This window comes from Bombina bombina, chromosome 4 (genome assembly GCF_027579735.1).
Source record: "Bombina bombina isolate aBomBom1 chromosome 4, aBomBom1.pri, whole genome shotgun sequence".
Lineage (NCBI taxonomy): Eukaryota > Metazoa > Chordata > Amphibia > Anura > Bombinatoridae > Bombina > Bombina bombina.
In genome coordinates, this window is record NC_069502.1 from 837,269,166 (window position 1) to 837,290,518 (window position 21,353).

Consider the following 21,353-nt stretch of genomic DNA (forward strand, 5'->3'; position numbering starts at 1 on the left):
GTCCATGAGGCCCACCCTTTTTTGTGGTGGTTATGATTTTTTTGTATAAAGCACAATTATTCCAATTCCTTATTTTTTTGATGCTTTCGCTCCTTTCTTATCACCCCACTTCTTGGCTATTCGTTAAACTGAATTGTGGGTGTGGTGAGGGGTGTATTTATAGGCATTTTAAGGTTTGGGAAACTTTGCCCCTCCTGGTAGGAATGTATATCCCATACGTCACTAGCTCATGGACTCTTGCTAATATGAAAGAAATGAATTTATCAGGTAAGTTCTTACATAAATTATGTTTTCTATAACAGTGTTGCTTATGAAAAACTGGGGAATGGTAAATAAAGGGATTATCTATGTTTTTACACACACACTCTCTCATACAACACACACACACACTCTCTCATACAACACACACACTTTCTCATACAGCACACACACACACTCTCTTATACAAAACACACACACTCTCTCATACAACACACACACACACTCTCTTATACAACAAACACACACACACACTCTCTTATACAACACACACACACACTCTCATACAACACACACACACTCTCATACAGCACACACACACTCTCATACAGCACACACACACTCTCTCATACAACACACACACACTCTCATACAGCACACACACACACTCTCTGTCATACAACACACACACACACTCTCTCATACAACACACACACACTCTCTTATACAACACACACACACTCTCTCATACATCACACACACTCTCTCATACATCACACACACACTCTCATACAGCACACACACACACTCTCTGTCATACAACACACACACACACACTCTCTCATACAACACACACACTCTCTCATACATCACACACACTCTCTCATACATCACACACACTCTCTCATACAGCACACACACACTCTCTCATACAACACACACACACTCTCATACAGCACACACACACTCTCTCTCATACAACACACACACACTCTCTCATACAACACACACACACACTCTCTTATACAACAAACACACACACACTCATACAGCACACACACACTCTCTCTCATACAACACACACACACTCTCTCATACAGCACACACACACACACTCTCTTATACAACAAACACACACACACTCTCTTATACAACACACACACACACACTCTCTTATACAACACACACACACACACTCATACAGCACACACACACTCTCTCATACAACACACACACACTCTCTCATACAACACACACACACTCTCTCATACAACACACACACACTCTCTCATACAACACACACACACACTCTCTTATACAACACACACACACACACACACTCATACAGCACACACACACTCTCTCTCATACAACACACACACACTCTCTCATACAGCACACACACACACACTAATACAACACACACACACTCTCTTATACAACACACACACACTCTCTCATACAGCACACACACACTCTCTCTCATACAACACACACACACTCTCATACAGCACACACTCTAATACAACACACACACACTCTTTTTATACAACACACACAAACACACTCTCTCATACAACACACACACACTCTTATACTAGACACCCACATACACACACAGTACACACACACCAGGCACACTCATACAACACACACTCTCATACAACATACGTGAACCACACACTTGCATACAACACACACACACACACGCACCACACACACTCTCATACAACACACACCACACACAATCTCCTACAATACACACTCAAGTCGTGACCCAGTAATCATGGTTTTGCGACCCAGTAATGGGTCCCGACCCATAGTTTGAAGAACCCTGTCCTAGACCATGCACAGGGACGCTTGCAGGTGGATTTTCTATATAAAATTAGGGTGAATAATGCATTTATTTCAATGCATATCTATAGGGTTTCTGTGTTGCTGGGGAGCAGAATGCAAATATGCAGAGAATTACATCTCTATTCTTTGTGTTCACTGGTATTAAATTTATATTTTCGGTGTCAACAGAGTAAAAATGCTTATTTGTGCTTTAAGTATTTATCTGAACCCTGGATTAATTTTGTGCAATTATTTTTCTGCATTGCTAGCACTTTAAGAAATCTTGACAGTTATGAGGGTTCTGTCAGCTAGAAAAAAAAAAGCTTTAAAGGGATAGGACACCCATCTTTTTTTCTTTCATGATATAGAGCATGTCATTTTAAACAAGTTTCTAATTTACTTCTATTATCATTCTCTCTGTATCTTTTGTTGAAAAACAGGGATGTCTCTTTATATGGCAATTAAAAACAGGATGTGGGAGGGGCACATGATGTAGGAGGGGCACATGATGTAGGAGGGGCAATAGGGTGGAAGAGGGGCAGATGAGGTAGGTAGGTGGAGCAAAAAGGGGATGAGGGGGCCCTGCCACACTTTTGCCTGGGGGCCCTAGTTGGTCTCAATCCGCCCCTGGGTTTCTATTAAGGTTTATAGGCACAGAGTTGTGTAGTTATTGTAATGTGTATGTGGTGTTGTTGGTCACATACAGGGAGCACTAAATCAGGGTATTAATAAGGTTTATAGGCACAGAGCTGTGTAGTTACTATAATGTGTATGTGGTGTTGTTGTTCACATACAGGGAGCACTAAATCAGGGGATTAATAAGGTTTTTAGGCACAGAGCTGTGTAGTTACTATAATGTGTACGTGGTGTTGTTGGTCACATACAGGGAGCACTAAATCAGGGGTTTAATAAGGTTTATAGGAACAGAGCTGTGTAGTTACTATAATGTGTATGTGGTGTTGTTGGTCACATACAGGGAGCACTAAATCAGGGGATTAATAAGGTTTATAGGCACAGAGCTGTGTAGTTACTATAATGTGTATGTGGTGTTGTTGGTCACATACAGGAAGCACTAAATCAGAGGTTTAATAAGGTTTATAGGCACAGAGCTGTGTAGTTACTATAATGTGTATGTGGTGTTGTTGGTCACATACAGGAAGCACTAAATCAGGGGTTTAATAAGGTTTATAGGCACAGAACTGTCTAGTTACTATAATGTGTATGTGGTGTTGTTGGTCACATACAGGGAGCACTAAATCAGGAGTTTAACCCCTGCACGTCCTCAGTGTTTTCAAGCGCTGGAAGCGTTGGTGGGTGGGAACAATAGTAGGGAGGCGGGTGGGCAGCCCATCCGGCTAGCAGTTCCAGCAGTGCGCGTGAGGGGGGGTGCCTGCGCGCGCACACGCTATTAAGCGCTGGATTGCTGGAGACTGTGTAAGGGAAGGAGGGAGGGAGAGGGAGGGGGGAAATAAGAAAATTAAGTATTGGGAAAGGGATCTGTGAGGGGGAGGGGGTAGGGTATAGAGGGGGGGCAGCTACACTACAGAAAAATGGGGTATATTTTATATAAAAATCAAAATTTTGACCAAACTGTGTACTGGCAGACAGCTGCCAGTACCCAATATAGCAGCAAATAGGTAGTGGGGGGAGGGTTAGAGAGGTGTTTGGGGGGGATCAGGAAGTTGGGGGCTAAGGGGGATCCAACACTGCAAAAAAATAAATTATATAAAAAAAGCCTTTTATTTTAGTACTGGCAGACTTTTTTTCCAGTACTTATGATGGTGGTGAGAATTGTGAGGTGGGGGAGGAAAGAGAGTTGTTTGAGAGGGGTCAGGGAGGGATCAGGGGGTGGGATGTGTCAGGTGGGAGGCTGATCTCTACACTAAAGCAAAAATTAACCCTACAAGCTATCTAATTAACGCCTTCACTGCTGGGCATAATACAAGTGTGGTGCACAGCGGCATTTAGCGGCCTTCTAATTACCAAAAAGCAACGCCAAAGCCATATATGTGTGCTATTTCTGAACAAAGGGGATCCCAGAGAAGCATTTACAACCATCTGTGCCATGATTGCACAAGCTGTTTGTAAATAATTTCAGTGAGAGACCTAAAGTTAGTGAAAAAGTTAATGATTTCTTTTTTTTTTTTTATCGCATATCGGGCAGAGAAGGTCCTGTTCCAGGCGGTGAAGTCTTCTTCCAAGCGGCGACCTCTTCTTTCTTCTTCCAGGAACAAGCTGGCGCGGAGCGGAAGGTGGAACTGAAAACCGATGACCGCGGAGCTGAAGACCGGCGACCCTAGAACTGAAGACCGGCGACTGCGGAGCCATGGAGCGTGAAGGATCCCCTTTGTACGATCTCCGCCGTACACTGAATAGTGAATTCAAGGTTTGCAATTAAAGATGGCGTCCCTTGAATTCCTATTGGCTGATTTGATTCTTGAAATTCAAATCAGCTAATAGGATCAGAGCTACTGAAATCCTTTTGGCTGTTCAAAACAGCCAATAGGATTTAATTTATTTTCATTTTCTTTCATGTAATTAGCAAGAGTCCATGAGCTAGTGACGTATGGGATATACATTCCTACCAGGAGGGGCAACGTTTCCCAAACCTCAAAATGCCTATAAATACACCCCTCACCACACCCACAATTCAGTTTTACAAACTTTGCCTCCGATGGAGGTGGTGAAGTAAGTTTGTGCTAGATTCTACGTTGATATGCGCTCCGCAGCAAGTTGGAGCCCGGTTTTCCTCTCAGCGTGCAGTGAATGTCAGAGGGATGTGAGGAGAGTATTGCCTATTTGAATGCAGTGATCTCCTTCTACGGGGTCTATTTCATAGGTTCTTTGTTATCGGTCGTAGAGATTCATCTCTTACCTCCCTTTTCAGATCGACGATATACTCTTATATATACCATTACCTCTGCTGATTCTCGTTTCAGTACTGGTTTGGCTTTCTACAAACATGTAGATGAGTGTCCTGGGGTAAGTAAATCTTATTTTCTGTGACACTCTAAGCTATGGTTGGGCACTTTGTTTATAAAGTTCTAAATATATGTATTCAAACATTTATTTGCCTTGACTCAGAATGTTCAACATTCCTTATTTTTCAGACAGTCAGTTTCATATTTGGGATAATGCACTTGAATTAATCATTTTTTTCTTACCTTCAAAAATTTGACTCTTTTTTTCCCTGTGGGCTGTTAGGCTCGCGGGGCCTGAAAATGCTTCATTTTATTGCGTCATTCTTGGCGCGGACTTTTTTGGCGCAAAAAATTCTTTTTTTTTTACGTTATTTTGCGCCAAAAATGTCGGCGTTCCGGATGTGGCGTCATTTTTGGCGCCAAAAGCATTTAGGCGCCAAATAATGTGGGCGTCTGATTTGGCGCTAAAAAATATGGGCGTCGCTTTTATCTCCACATTATTTCAGTCTCATTTTTTCATTGCTTCTGGTTGCTAGAAGCTTGTTCTTTGGCATTTTTCCCCATTCCTGAAACTGTCATTTAAGGAATTTGATCAATTTTGCTTTATATGTTGTTTTTTCTCTTACATATTGCAAGATGTCTCACGTTGCATCTGAGTCAGAAGATACTACAGGAAAATCGCTGTCTAGTGCTGGATCTACCAAAGCTAAGTGTATCTGCTGTAAACTTTTGGTAGCTATTCCTCCGGCTGTTGTTTGTATTAATTGTCATGACAAACTTGTTAATGCAGATAATATTTCCTTTAGTAAAGTACCATTGCCTGTTGCAGTTCCTTCAACATCTAAGGTGCAGAATGTTCCTGATAACATAAGAGATTTTGTTTCTGAATCCATAAAGAAGGCTATGTCTGTTATTTCTCCTTCTAGTAAACGTAAAAAATCTTTTAAAACTTCTCTCCCTACAGATGAATTTTTAAATGAACATCATCATTCTGATTCTGATGACTCTTCTGGTTCAGAGGATTCTGTCTCAGAGATTGATGCTGATAAATCTTCATATTTATTTAAAATGGAATTTATTCGTTCTTTACTTAAAGAAGTACTAATTGCTTTAGAAATAGAGGATTCTGGTCCTCTTGATACTAATTCTAAACGTTTAGATAAGGTATTTAAATCTCCTGTGGTTATTCCAGAAGTTTTTCCTGTTCCTAATGCTATTTCTGCAGTAATTTCCAAAGAATGGGATAAATTGGGTAATTCATTTACTCCTTCTAAACGTTTTAAGCAATTATATCCTGTGCCGTCTGACAGATTAGAATTTTGGGACAAAATCCCTAAAGTTGATGGGGCTATTTCTACCCTTGCTAAACGTACTACTATTCCTACGTCAGATGGTACTTCGTTTAAGGATCCTTTAGATAGGAAAATTGAATCCTTTCTAAGAAAAGCTTATCTGTGTTCAGGTAATCTTCTTAGACCTGCTATATCATTGGCTGATGTTGCTGCAGCTTCAACTTTTTGGTTGGAAACTTTAGCGCAACAAGTAACAGATCATGATTCTCATGATATTATTATTCTTCTTCAGCATGCTAAGAATTTTATCTGTGATGCCATTTTTGATATTATCAGAGTTGATGTCAGGTTTATGTCTCTAGCTATTTTAGCTAGAAGAGCTTTATGGCTTAAGACTTGGAATGCTGATATGGCTTCTAAATCAACTCTACTTTCCATTTCTTTCCAGGGTAACAAATTATTTGGTTCTCAGTTGGATTCTATTATCTCAACTGTTACTGGTGGGAAAGGAACTTTTTTACCACAGGATAAAAAATCTAAGGGTAAAAACAGGGCTAATAATCGTTTTCGTTCCTTTCGTTTCAACAAAGAACAAAAGCCTAATCCTTCATCCACAGGAGCAGTTTCAGTTTGGAAACCATCTCCGGTCTGGAATAAATCCAAGCCTGCTAGAAAGGCAAAGCCTGCTTCTAAGTCCACATGAAGGTGCGGCCCTCATTCCAGCTCAGCTGGTAGGGGGCAGGTTACGTTTTTTCAAAGAAATTTGGATCAATTCTGTTCACAATCTTTGGATTCAGAACATTGTTTCAGAAGGGTACAGAATTGGTTTCAAGATGAGACCTCCTGCAAAGAGATTTTTTCTTTCCCGTGTCCCAGTAAATCCAGTGAAAGCTCAAGCATTTCTGAATTGTGTTTCAGATCTAGAGTTGGCTGGAGTAATTATGCCAGTTCCAGTTCCGGAACAGGGGATGGGGTTTTATTCAAATCTCTTCATTGTACCAAAGAAGGAGAATTCCTTCAGACCAGTTCTGGATCTAAAAATATTGAATCGTTATGTAAGGATACCAACGTTCAAGATGGTAACTGTAAGGACTATCTTGCCTTTTGTTCAGCAAGGGCATTATATGTCCACAATAGATTTACAGGATGCATATCTGCATATTCTGATTCATCCAGATCATTATCAGTTCCTGAGATTCTCTTTTCTGGACAAGCATTACCAGTTTGTGGCTCTGCCGTTTGGCCTAGCTACAGCTCCAAGAATTTTTACAAAGGTTCTCGGTGCCCTTCTGTCTGTAATCAGAGAACAGGGTATTGTGGTATTTCCTTATTTGGACGATATTTTGGTACTTGCTCAGTCTTTACATTTAGCAGAATCTCATACGAATCGACTTGTGTTGTTTCTTCAAGATCATGGTTGGAGGATCAATTTACCAAAAAGTTCATTGATTCCTCAGACAAGGGTAACTTTTCTGGGTTTCCAGATAGATTCAGTGTCCATGACTCTGTCTTTAACAGACAAGAGACGTCTAAAATTGATTTCAGCTTGTCGAAACCTTCAGTCACAATCATTCCCTTCGGTAGCCTTATGCATGGAAATTCTAGGTCTTATGACTGCTGCATCGGACGCGATCCCCTTTGCTCGTTTTCACATGCGACCTCTTCAGCTCTGTATGCTGAATCAATGGTGCAAGGATTACACAAAGATATCTCAATTAATATCTTTAAAACCGATTGTTCGACACTCTCTAACGTGGTGGACAGATCACCATTGTTTAATTCAGGGGGCTTCTTTTGTGCTTCCGACCTGGACTGTAATTTCAACAGATGCAAGTCTCACAGGTTGGGGAGCTGTGTAGGGATCTCTGACGGCACAAGGAGTTTGGGAATCTCAGGAGGTGAGATTACCGATCAATATTTTGGAACTCCGTGCAATTTTCAGAGCTCTTCAGTTTTGGCCTCTTCTGAAGAGAGAATCGTTCATTTGTTTTCAGACAGACAATGTCACAACTGTGGCATACATCAATCATCAAGGAGGGACTCACAGTCCTCTGGCTATGAAAGAAGTATCTCGAATTTTGGTTTGGGCGGAATCCAGCTCCTGTCTAATCTCTGCGGTTCATATCCCAGGTATAGACAATTGGGAAGCGGATTATCTCAGTCGCCAAACGTTGCATCCGGGCGAATGGTCTCTTCACCCAGAGGTATTTCTTCAGATTGTTCAAATGTGGGAACTTCCAGAAATAGATCTGATGGCGTCTCATCTAAACAAGAAACTTCCCAGGTATCTGTCCAGATCCCGGGATCCTCAGGCGGAGGCAGTGGATGCATTATCACTTCCTTGGAAGTATCATCCTGCTTATATCTTTCCGCCTCTAGTTCTTCTTCCAAGAGTAATCTCCAAGATTCTGAAGGAATGCTCGTTTGTTCTGCTGGTAGCTCCGGCATGGCCTCACAGGTTTTGGTATGCGGATCTTGTCCGGATGGCCTCTTGCCAACCGTGGACTCTTCCGTTAAGACCAGACCTTCTGTCACAAGGTCCTTTTTTCCATCAGGATCTGAAATCCTTAAATTTAAAGGTATGGAGATTGAACGCTTGATTCTTGGTCAAAGAGGTTTCTCTGACTCTGTGATTAATACTATGTTACAGGCTCGTAAATCTGTATCTAGAGAGATATATTATAGAGTCTGGAAGACTTATATTTCTTGGTGTCTTTCTCATCATTTTTCTTGGCATTCTTTTAGAATACCGAGAATTTTACAGTTTCTTCAGGATGGTTTAGATAAGGGTTTGTCCGCAGTTCCTTGAAAGGTCAAATCTCTGCTCTTTCTGTTCTTTTTCACAGAAAGATTGCTATTCTTCCTGATATTCATTGTTTTGTACAAGCTTTGGTTCGTATAAAACCTGTCATTAAGTCAATTTCTCCTCCTTGGAGTTTGAATTTGGTTCTGGGAGCTCTTCAAGCTCCTCCGTTTGAACCTATGCATTCATTGGACATTAAATTACTTTCTTGGAAAGTTTTGTTCCTTTTGGCCATCTCTTCTGCCAGAAGAGTTTCTGAATTATCTGCTCTTTCTTGTGAGTCTCCTTTTCTGATTTTTCATCAGGATAAGGCGGTGTTGCGAACTTCTTTTGAATTTTTACCTAAAGTTGTGAATTCCAACAACATTAGTAGAGAAATTGTGGTTCCTTCATTATGTCCTAATCCTAAGAATTCTAAGGAGAAATCGTTGCATTCTTTGGATGTTGTTAGAGCTTTGAAATATTATGTTGAAGCTACTAAGTCTTTCCGAAAGACTTCTAGTCTATTTGTTATTTTTTCCGGTGCTAGAAAAGGCCAGAAAGCTTCTGCCATTTCTTTGGCATCTTGGTTGAAATCTTTAATTCATCTTGCCTATGTTGAGTCGGGTAAAACTCCGCCTCAGAGGATTACAGCTGATTCTACTAGGTCAGTTTCTACTTCCTGGGCGTTTAGGAATGAAGCTTCGGTTGATCAGATTTGCAAAGCAGCAACTTGGTCCTCTTTGCATACTTTTACTAAATTCTACCATTTTGATGTATTTTCTTCTTCTGAAGCAGTTTTTGGTAGAAAAGTACTTCAGGCAGCGGTTTCAGTTTGAATCTTCTGCTTATGTTTTTCATTAAACTTTATTTTGGGTGTGGATTATTTTCAGCAGGAATTGGCTGTCTTTATTTTATCCCTCCCTCTCTAGTGACTCTTGTGTGGAAAGATCCACATCTTGGGTAATCATTATCCCATACGTCACTAGCTCATGGACTCTTGCTAATTACATGAAAGAAAACATAATTTATGTAAGAACTTACCTGATAAATTCATTTCTTTCATATTAGCAAGAGTCCATGAGGCCCGCCTTTTTTTTGTGGTGGTTATGATTTTGTATAAAGCACAATTATTCCAATTCCTTATTTTATATGCTTTCGCACTTTTTTATCACCCCACTTCTTGGCTATTCGTTAAACTGAATTGTGGGTGTGGTGAGGGGTGTATTTATAGGCATTTTGAGGTTTGGGAAACTTTGCCCCTCCTGGTAGGAATGTATATCCCATACGTCACTAGCTCATGGACTCTTGCTAATATGAAAGAAATGAATTTATCAGGTAAGTTCTTACATAAATTATGTTTTTTTTTATTTATGTTAGGTTTTTTTATTTAAAATAGTAACTTTAGTATTTTTTAAATTGGTAATAGGAGTAAATTAGAAAGTTGCTTAAAATTGCATGCTCTGTCTGAATCACGAAAGAAAAAATTTGGGTTCAGTGTCCCTTTAATTTAGGGGTGTTAGGTTAGGGGGCTTAGTAATTTAATTATTTATTTGCGTTGTGGGGGATAGCGGTTTAGGGGCTATTAGTTTTAATAGGTAGTTTGCGATGTGGGTTGATGGTGGGTTAGAGGTTAATAGTTTTAATAGGGACTTTGTGATGTGGGTTAATGTTGGATTAGGGGTTAATGCCACATGAATAATATAGAGCAATGCAACTGCTGCAAGAATATAAATCAAAGTCAGGCACACTAACCCCAGGTGCACAGTACAGATGGTAAAAAGCTGGCAACATCACTGGTCTGTGAATGCGCACTGCTACTGTTCCAGGGTACGAGAATACCTACACTCCAAGATGGTAAACGTGCAGGGCATCTGTTAAGGGTTAAAATAAGAGATCAGCTTTGAAGAGAGCAGCAGACACAGCAGGATGGCAACATTTAAACGTTATAGGGTCATGGATTTAAAAATTACATTGACATTATTTAGATAGGCAGTATGATAAGGAGTGTGCTCTATATGTGACAGTAGTGCTTGTCATGAGAGCATACTGAAGTATACTAAGGAGCGTGCTTTATATATGGTACTGGTGCTTTTAACAAGAGCATGCTGAGGAACAAGCTTTATATAGGGTAGCAGTGCTTGTCATAAGAGCATACTGAGATAGGCACAGGAGAAAACTTTATATAAGGCAGCAATGTTTATCATGAGAGTATACTGAAGTAGGCTGATTAGTGTGCTCTATATACAGTGCTCCTGGCACGTGCACACTTCTGAGCATACTTAGGTATTTTTTCCATAGGAAGGAGCTAAATTTGAACAAAGGATACCAAGAGAAAAAAGTAAATGTAATAACATAAGGAGCATTGCTTGTTTTTACCTAGCTGTGTGCGTCTACAGACAATGTCACTGTGTGCAGCACTGAGGCATCTAATATTCTGTTACCGCTGGTTACATAAACTTATTATATACAATATGGTGCAGCTCTTCAGTGTGTAGCTGGGGGCAGAAGTATGTGCGGCACTGAGGCAGCTAATATTCTGTTACCGCTGGTTACATAAACGTATTATATACAATATGGTGCAGCTCTTCAGTGCGTAGCTGGGGGCAGAAGTATGTGCAGCACTGAGGCAGCTAATATTCTGTTACCGCTGGTTACATAAACGTATTATATACAATATGGTGCAGCTCTTCAGTGTGTAGCTGGGGGCAGAAGTATGTGCGGCACTGAGGCAGCTAATATTCTGTTACCGCTGGTTACATAAACGTATTATATACAATATGGTGCAGCTCTTCAGTGTGTAGCTGGGGGCAGAAGTATGTGCAGCACTGAGGCAGCTAATATTCTGTTACCGCTGGTTACATAAACGTATTATATACAATATGGTGCAGCTCTTCAGTGTGTAGCTGGGGGCAGAAGTATGTGCGGCACTGAGGCATATAATATTCTGTTACCGCTGGTTACATAAACTTATTATATACAATATGGTGCAGCTCTTCAGTGTGTAGCTGGGGAGAAGTATGTGCGGCACTGAGGCAGCTAATATTCTGTTACAGTTGGTTACATAAACGTATTATATACAATATGGTGCAGCTCTTCAGTGTGTAGCTTGGGGCAGAAGTATGTGCGGCGCTGAGGCAGCTAATATTCTGTTACCGCTGGTTACGTAAACGTATTATATACAATATGGTGCAGCTCTTCAGTGCGTAGCTGGGGGCAGAAGTATGTGCGGCACTGAGGCAGCTAATATTCTGTTACCGCTGGTTACATAAACTTATTATATACAATATGGTGCAGCTCTTCAGTGCGTAGCTGGGGCAGAAGTATGTGCGGCACTGAGGCAGCTAATATTCTGTTACCGCTGGTTACATAAACTTATTATATACAATATGGTGCAGCTCTTCAGTGTGTAGCTGGGGGCAGAAGTATGCGGCGCTGAGGCAGCTAATATTCTGTTACCGCTGGTTACATAAACGTATTATATACAATATGGTGCAGCTCTTCAGTGCGTAGCTGGGGCAGAAATGTGTGCGGCACTGAGGCAGCTAATATTCTGTTACAGCTGGTTACATACACGTATTATATACAATATGGTGCAGCTCTTCAGTGTGTAGCTGGGGGCAGAAGTATGTGCAGCACTGAGGCAGCTAATATTCTGTTACCGCTGGTTACATAAACGTATTATATACAATATGGTGCAGCTCTTCAGTGCTGGGAACAGAAGTATGTGCAGCACTGAGGCAGCTAATATTCTGTTGCCGCTGGTTACATAAACTTATTATATACAATATGGTGCAGCTCTTCAGTGTGTAGCTGGGGGCAGAAGTATGTGCGGCACTGAGGCAGCTAATATTCTGTTACCGCTGGTTACATAAACTTATTATATACAATATGGTGCAGCTCTTCAGTGCGTAGCTGGGGCAGAAGTATGTGCGGCGCTGAGGCAGCTAATATTCTGTTACCGTTGGTTACATAAACTTATTATATACAATATGGTGCAGCTCTTCAGTGCGTAGCTGGGGCAGAATTATGTGCGGCACTGAGGCAGCTAATATTCTGTTACCGCTGGTTACATAAACGTATTATATACAATATGGTGCAGCTCTTCAGTGAGTAGCTGGGGGCAAAAGTATGTGCGGCGCTGGAGGTGCTGCTAATATTGTGATGGTGTCTAGCCGGTACTTCCTGTCACTAGTATCCTGCTTGTCTGTCTGATCTCTCTGCTGCGCACAACACACTGCTTCCTATTTGCCAGTTTTATGGAGTTCTGAGACGGCCTTTTCTCCTTTGTAAATGGCACTAATTCTCATACAGTGTTATTAGCTATCCAGCTTCCCGGGATTACTGCACACTGACTCCTCTATTAGGATCACCTGCTTAGCCCTGTATTGTGTATATCACAAACCACAACTGTTACGTGTGTACAAAAGTAAATCAGACACCAAGCTCTTCCTTTAGGTTTATTTGTGTAGCTTTTATTAAATCAGTCATGTAAAACCTCACAGTGCGCTGGTATAGACTCTCTCATGTACGGTCATTTACCAGAGAGTGTGAGATCAAACAAAAAATAAACTACACTTTTCCAAGATGCTGGTTTATTTCTACTCTTAGCTGTTTCCTATTAACCTAAAGGGTTATGAAACCCACATTTTTTTTTGTAATTCAGAAAATAAAATTTAAAAAAGGTTACCAATTTGCTTTGTTTCATGATAGTCATTGCTGAAGAGATACCTAGGTAGGTGTCTGGAGCAGGAAATAGTGCTGCCATCTAGTGATACTAATAGCTAAATTATTAGATTTGCACTAATTGTGTAATAAACTAAATCATAAAGTACAAACGTCTGTTATATAAGTTTATGTTACACCCTGTACTGTGCTCTATCAGGTAACTTCCTGCTGTAATTACAGGGCGTCTAGAGGAAAACCCGGGCACTGGGCTATTAAATGTGAAGGAAGAGGATGAGACAGATGACATGAATAGTCATCAGACTGAAATACATTGCTCCCTCCCTGCCGGTGAGTAGTAATACGTGAGAGTCTGCCGGGGCTGTGCACACAGTTACTTACTGCTCTCCCTCCCTGCCGGTGAGTAGTAATACGTGAGAGTCTGCCGGGGCTGTGCACACAGTTACTTACTACTCTCCCTCCCTGCCGGTGAGTAGTAATACGTGAGAGTCTGCCGGGGCTGTGCACACAGTTACTTACTGCTCTCCCTCCCTGCCGGTGAGTAGTAATACGTGAAAGTCTGCCGGGGCTGTGCACACAGTTACTTACTGCTCTCCCTCCCTGCCGGTGAGTAGTAGTAACACGTGAGAGTCTGCCGGGGCTGTGCACACAGTTACCTACTGCTCTCCCTCCCTGCCGGTGAGTAGTAATACGTGAGAGTCTGCCGGGGCTCTGCACACAGTTACTTACTGCTCTCCCTCCCTGCCGGTGAGTAGTAATACGTGAGAGTGTGCCGGGGCTGTGCACACAGTTACTTACTGCTCTCCCTCCCTGCCGGTGAGTAGTAATACGTGAGAGTCTGCCGGAGCTGTGCACACAGTTACTTACTGCTCTCCCTCCCTGCCGGTGAGTAGTAATACGTGAGAGTCTGCCGGGGCTGTGCACACACTTACTGCTCTCCCTCCCTGCCGGTGAGTAGTAATACGTGAGTCTGCTGGGGGGCTGTGCACACAGTTACTTACTGCTTTCCCTCCCTGCCGGTGAGTAGTAATACGTGAGAGTCTGCCGGGGCTGTGCACACAGTTACTTACCGCTCTCCCTTGTAGTTTACTGTCTGGTTTATAAGCGCAGATAAACCCTTGTTTAGTTCATGTTGTAGCTTTATACTGGAATATAGAGGATCACAGAAAAAAAGGATGAGAGGAAAAAGCAGGAGCATGTGTGAATTTGGTGCTATTGTCTGTTTCTGAAATATACAAACTATATCATGATGAAGTTATAAAAACTAGATAATGGGATATAAAACTGAATCTGCTTTATTTGTACAGATGAAGATAACGCTGATATAGTGAAAGTTGAGATAACAGAAGATTTGTGTGTGAAACATCAGCTGGGAGCTCCTGATGAGAAAACCAGTGACAGTATCAGCCCAGGTGAGTGTGCATGTGTGTTGTGTCTGAGGGACACAGGAGACAGGTGAGTGCGCACGTGTGTTGTGTCTGAGGGATGTAAGGTCACAGGTAAGTGTGCATGTATGTTATGTCTATGGGATAAGGGTTACAAGTGAGCTAGCATGTGTGTTGTGTCTCAGGGACCCAGGTTTACAGGTGAGTGTATGCTGTGTCTGAGAGATGAAGGTAGCGTGAGTGTGACGGATACTCCGACTACCCCGGCTGGGTAGCTCCGCCAAACGGGGCAAGAGGCCACAGCCTGTAGTCACCCCTGATGCCCTACAGCACCAGTATTCAGGGTCCCACCCTGTAGCAGACTCTGGCTACCCCGAATAGGTAGCTCTGCCAGAGGGTCCTTCCTCCCCCAGACAAGGGGCCGATGTGTAGCTGAGAAGAAATGATTTAGCAAGAGCCCACCTAAATAACTAAACATACTAGCATTCAGGTGAAACAAGAACTGATTTTATTGCAAAAACACACACTCCTTTTATACACAAAGCTCATCTTGATTATACCATTGGACAATCCCACAATTTTCCCACCCCTCCAGACAGCCCGGCGCCTCCATAGCAGCCACAGTCCCACAGAATCCCAGGACCCAGGGGTGGCGGTTTCGGGTTGATCCCGGGGGAGTGGCGACACTTCCAGGGTGTCATTTGAAAGCTCTATCTGATAGCGGGACCGAGCTACATTGAGTGTAAGGGCGCGATCAGACCGGGTTGTGACTAGACAGCTGTCCAGATGCGCTCAGGGTGAAAACCAGACCCGCTCAGTAGAGCAAGAGCGGCGGTCTGAAACATCCTCTTTTATAATCAAATTTTAGCTGCAATATTATATTGCATGAAGTTTGCGCTAAGATGTGCAGAATTATATAACATTATTTCTTTCATGTAATTAGCAAGAGTCCATGAGCTAGTGACGTATGGGATATACATTCCTACCAGGAGGGGCAAAGTTTCCCAAACCTCAAAATGCCTACAAATACACCCCTCACCACACCCACAAATCAGTTTTTCAAACTTTCCCTCCCATGGAGGTGGTGAAGTAAGTTTGTGCTAGATTCTACGTTGATATGCGCTTCGCAGCAGGCTGGAGCCCGGTTTTCCTCTCAGTGTGCAGTGAATGTCAGAGGGATGTGAAGAGAGTATTGCCTATTTGAATTCAATGATCTCCTTCTACGGGGTCTATTTCATAGGTTCTCTGTTATCGGTCGTAGAGATTCATCTCTTACCTCCCTTTTCAGATCGACGATATACTCTTATATATACCATTACCTTTACTGATTCTCGTTTCAGTACTGGTTTGGCTTTCTACTACATGTAGATGAGTGTCCTGGGGTAAGTAAGTCTTATTTTTGTGACACTCTAAGCTATGGTTGGGCACTTTTATATAAAGTTCTAAATATATGTGTTTAAACATTTATTTGCCTTGATTCAGGATGTTTAACATTCCTTATTTCAGACAGTCAGTTTCATTATTTGGGATAATGCATTTGAATAAACATTTTTTCTTACCTTAAAATTTGACTTTTTTCCTGTGGGCTGTTAGGCTCGTGGGGGCTGAAAATGCTTCATTTTATTGCGTCATTCTTGGCGCAAAAATTTTCTTTGTCATTTCCGGCGTCATACTTGTCGCCGGAAGTTGCGTCATTTTTTTGACGTTTTTGCGCCAAAAATGTCGGCGTCACCGGATGTGGCGTCATTTTTGGCGCTTAAAGCATTTAGGCGCCAAATAATGTGGGCGTCTTTTTTGGCGCTAAAAAATATGGGCGTCATTATTGTCTCCACATTATTTAAGTCTCATTGTTTATTTGCTTCTGGTTGCTAGAAGCTTGTTCACTGGCATTTTTTCCCATTCCTGAAACTGTCTTTTAAGGAATTTGATCAATTTTGCTTTATATGTTGTTTTTTCTATTACATATTGCAAGATGTCTCAGATTGACCCTGAATCAGAAGATACTTCTGGAAAATTGCTGCCTGATGCTGGATCTACCAAAGTTAAGTGTATTTGTTGTAAACTTGTGATAAGTGTTCCTCCGGCTGTTGTTTGTAATGAATGTCATGACAAACTTGTTAATGCAGATAATATTTCCTTTAGTAATGTTCCATTACCTGTTGCTGTTCCATCAACATCTAATATTCAGGATGTTCCTGTAAACATAAGAGATTTTGTTTCTAAATCTATTAAGAAGGCTATGTCTGTTATTCCTCCTTCTAGTAAACGTAAAAGGTCTTTTAAAACTTCTCATTTTTCAGATGAATTTTTAAATGAACATCATCATTCTGATTCTGATAATGATTCTTCTGGTTCAGAGGATTCTGTTTCAGAGGTTGATACTGATAAATCTTCATATTTATTTAAAATGGAATTTATTCGTTCTTTGCTTAAAGAAGTCTTAATTGCATTAGAAATAGAGGAATCTGGTCCTCTTGATACTAAATCTAAACGTTTGAATACGTTTTTTAAACCTCCTGTAGTTATTCCAGAGGTTTTTCCCGTCCCTGATGCTATTTCTGAAGTAATTTCCAGGGAATGAAATAATTTGGGTAATTCATTTACTCCTTCTAAATGGTTTAAGCAATTATATCCTGTGCCATCTGACAGATTAGAGTTTTGGGACAAAATCCCTAAGGTTGATGGGGCTATCTCTACTCTTGCTAAACGTACTACTATTCCTACGGCAGATAGTACTTCCTTTAAGGATCCTTTAGATAGGAAAATTGAATCCTTTCTAAGAAAAGCTTACTTATGTTCAGGTAATCTTCTTAGACCTGCTATATCTTTGGCGGATGTTGCTGCAGCTTCAACTTTTTGGTTGGAAGCCTTAGCACAACAAGTATCAGATCATAATAATCATAGCATTGTTAATCTTCTTCAACATGCTAATAATTTTATTTGTGATGCCATCTTTGATATCATTAGGGTTGATGTCAGGTATATGTCTTTAGCTATTTTAGCTAGAAGAGCTTTATGGCTTAAAACTTGGAATGCTGATATGTCTTCTAAGTCAACTTTGCTTTCCCTTTCTTTCCAGGGTAATAAATTGTTTGGTTCACAGTTGGATTCTATTATTTCAACTGTTACTGGGGGGAAAGGAACTTTTTTACCACAGGATAAAAAATCTAAAGGTAAATTTAGGTCTGCTAATCGTTTTCGTTCCTTTCGTCACAATAAGGAACAAAAGCCTGATCCTTCCCCTACAGGAGCGGTATCAGTTTGGAAACCATCTCCAGTCTGGAATAAATCCAAGCCTTTTAGAAAGCCAAAGCCAGCTCCCAAGTCCACATGAAGGTGCGGCCCTCATTCCAGCCCAGCTGGTAGGGGGCAGATTACGATTTTTCAAAGAAATTTGGATCAATTCGATTCACAATCTTTGGATTCAGAACATTGTTTCGCAAGGGTACAGAATAGGCTTCAAGATAAGGCCTCCTGCAAGAAGATTTTTTCTTTCCCGTGTCCCATTAAATCCAGTGAAGGCTCAAGCATTTCTGAAATGTGTTTCAGATCTAGAGTTGGCTGGAGTAATCATGCCAGTTCCAGTTCTGGAACAGGGGCTGGGGTTTTACTCAAATCTCTTTATTGTTCCAAAGAAGGAGAATTCCTTCAGACCAGTTCTGGATTTAAAAATATTGAATCGTTATGTAAGGATACCAACATTCAAAATGGTAACTATAAGGACTATTCTGCCTTTTGTTCAGCAAGGGCATTATATGTCCACAATAGATTTACAAGATGCATATCTGCATATTCCGATTCATCCAGATCACTATCAGTTTCTGAGATTCTCTTTCCTAGACAAGCATTACCAGTTTGTGGCTCTGCCGTTTGGCCTAGCAACAGCTCCAAGGATTTTTACAAAGGTTCTCGGTGCCCTTCTATCTGTAATCAGAGAACAGGGTATTGTGGTATTTCCTTATTTGGACGATATCTTGGTACTTGCTCAGTCTTCACATTTAGCAGAATCTCATATGAATCGACTTGTATCATTTGTTTCGAGAACATGGTTGGAGGATCAATTTACCAAAGAGTTCGTTGATTCCTCAGACAAGGGTAACCTTTTTAGGTTTCCAGATAGATTCAGTGTCCATGACTCTGTCTCTGACGGACAAGAGACGTCTGAAATTGGTTTCAGCTTGTCGAAACCTTCAGTCTCAATCATTCCCTTCTGTAGCCTTATGCATGGAAATTCTAGGTCTTATGACTGCTGCATCGGACGCGATCCCCTTTGCTCGTTTTCACATGCGACCTCTTCAGCTCTGTATGCTGAACCAGTGGTGCAGGGATTATACAAAGATATCTCAATTAATATCTTTAAAACCGATTGTACAACACTCTCTGACGTGGTGGACAGACCACCATCGTTTAGTTCAGGGGGCTTCTTTTGTTCTTCCGACCTGGACTGTGATCTCAACAGATGCAAGTCTGACAGGTTGGGGAGCTGTATGGGGGTCTCTGACAGCACAAGGGGTTTGGGAATCTCAGGAGGCGAGATTACCAATCAACATTTTGGAACTCCGTGCAATTTTCAGAGCTCTTCAGTCGTGGCCTCTTCTAAAGAGAGAGTCGTTCATTTGTTTTCAGACGGACAATGTCACAACCGTGGCATATGTCAATCATCAAGGAAGGACTCACAGTCCTCTGGCTATGAAAGAAGTATCTCGAATACTTGTATGGGCGGAATCCAGCTCCTGTCTAATTTCTGCGGTTCATATCCCAGGTATAGACAATTGGGAAGCGGATTATCTCAGTCGCCAAACATTACATCCGGGCGAATGGTCTCTTCACCCAGAGGTATTTCTTCAGATTGTTCAAATGTGGGGACTTCCGGAAATAGATCTGATGGCTTCTCATCTAAACAAGAAGCTTCTTAGGTATCTGTCCAGATCCAGGGATCCTCAGGCGGAAGCAGTGGATGCATTGTCACTTCCGTGGAAGTATCATCCTGCCTATATCTTTCCGCCTCTAGTTCTTCTTCCAAGAGTGATTTCCAAGATTCTAAAGGAACGTTCGTTTGTTCTTCTGGTGGTTCCAGCATGGCCTCACAGGTTTTGGTATGCAGATCTTGTCCTGATGGCTACTTGCCAACCGTGGACTCTTCCGTTAAGACCAGACCTTCTATCGCAAGGTCCTTTTTTCCATCAGGATCTCAAATCCTTAAATTTGAAGGTATGGAGATTGAACGCTTGATTCTCAGTCATAGAGGTTTCTCTGACTCATAATTAATACTATGTTACAGGCTCGTAAATCTGTATCTAGGAAGATATATTATCGAGTCTGGAAGACTTACATTTCTTGGTGTTCTTCTCATCATTTTTCTTGGCATTCTTTTAGAATTCCTAGAATTTTACAGTTTCTTTAGGATGGTTTGGATAAAGGTTTGTCTGCAAGTTCCTTGAAAGGTCAAATCTCTGCTCTTTCTGTTCTTTTTCACAGAAAGATTGCTATTCTTCCTGATATTCATTGTTTTGTACAGGCTTTGGTTCGTATAAAACCTGTTATTAAGTCAATTTCTCCTCCTTGGAGTTTGAATTTGGTTCTGGGGGCTCTTCAAGCTCCTCCGTTTGAACCTATGCATTCGCTGGATATTAAATTACTTTCTTGGAAAGTTTTGTTTCTTTTGGCCATCTCTTCTGCTAGAAGAGTTTCTGAATTATCTGCTCTTTCTTGGGAGTCTCCTTTTCTGATTTTTCATCAGGATAAGGCGGTGTTGCAAACTTCGTTTAAATTTTTACCTAAGGTTGTGAATTCTAACAACATTAGTAGAGAAATTGTGGTTCCTTCATTGTGTCCTAATCCTAAGAACTCTAAGGAAAGATCGTTGCATTCTTTGGATGTAGTTAGAGCTTTGAAATATTATGTTGAAGCTACTAAAGATTTCCGAAAGACTTCTAGTCTATTTGTTATCTTTTCTGGTTCTAGGAAAGGTCAGAAGGCTTCTGCCATTTCTTTGGCATCTTGGTTAAAGTCTTTGATTCATCATGCTTATGTTGTGTTGGGTAGAACTCCGCCTCAAAGGATTACAGCTCATTCAACTAGGTCAGTCTCTACTTCCTGGGCATTAAGGAATGAAGCTTCGGTTGATCAGATTTGCAAAGCAGCAACTTGGTCTTCTTTGCATACTTTTACTAGATTCTATCATTTTGATGTGTTTTCTTCTTCTGAAGCAGTCTTTGGTAGAAAAGTACTTCAGGCAGCTGTTTCAGTTTGATTCTTCTGCTTATAATTTCAGTTTTTTCATTATAAGATTTAAACTTTGTTTTGGGTGTGGATTATTTTTCAGCGGAATTGGCTGTCTTTATTTTATCCCTCCCTCTCTAGTAACTCTTGCGTGGAAGATCCACATCTTGGGTATTCATTATCCCATACGTCACTAGCTCATGGACTCTTGCTAATTACATGAAAGAAAACATAATTTATGTAATAACTT

The 21,353-nt window shown here is 41.2% G+C and overlaps 1 protein-coding gene across 1 annotated transcript in view; it reads left to right on the top strand.

Moving 5' to 3' along the window:
• Positions 1-21,353, top strand: part of LOC128655639 (oocyte zinc finger protein XlCOF6-like) — a 110,642-nt gene that overhangs the window by 12,863 nt on the left and 76,426 nt on the right. Inside the window, exons 2-3 of the mRNA XM_053709230.1 lie at positions 13,719-13,826; positions 14,804-14,908. Of these exons, the coding sequence (XP_053565205.1) occupies positions 13,719-13,826; positions 14,804-14,908 (213 nt within the window). The remainder of the gene's footprint in view (positions 1-13,718; positions 13,827-14,803; positions 14,909-21,353) is intronic.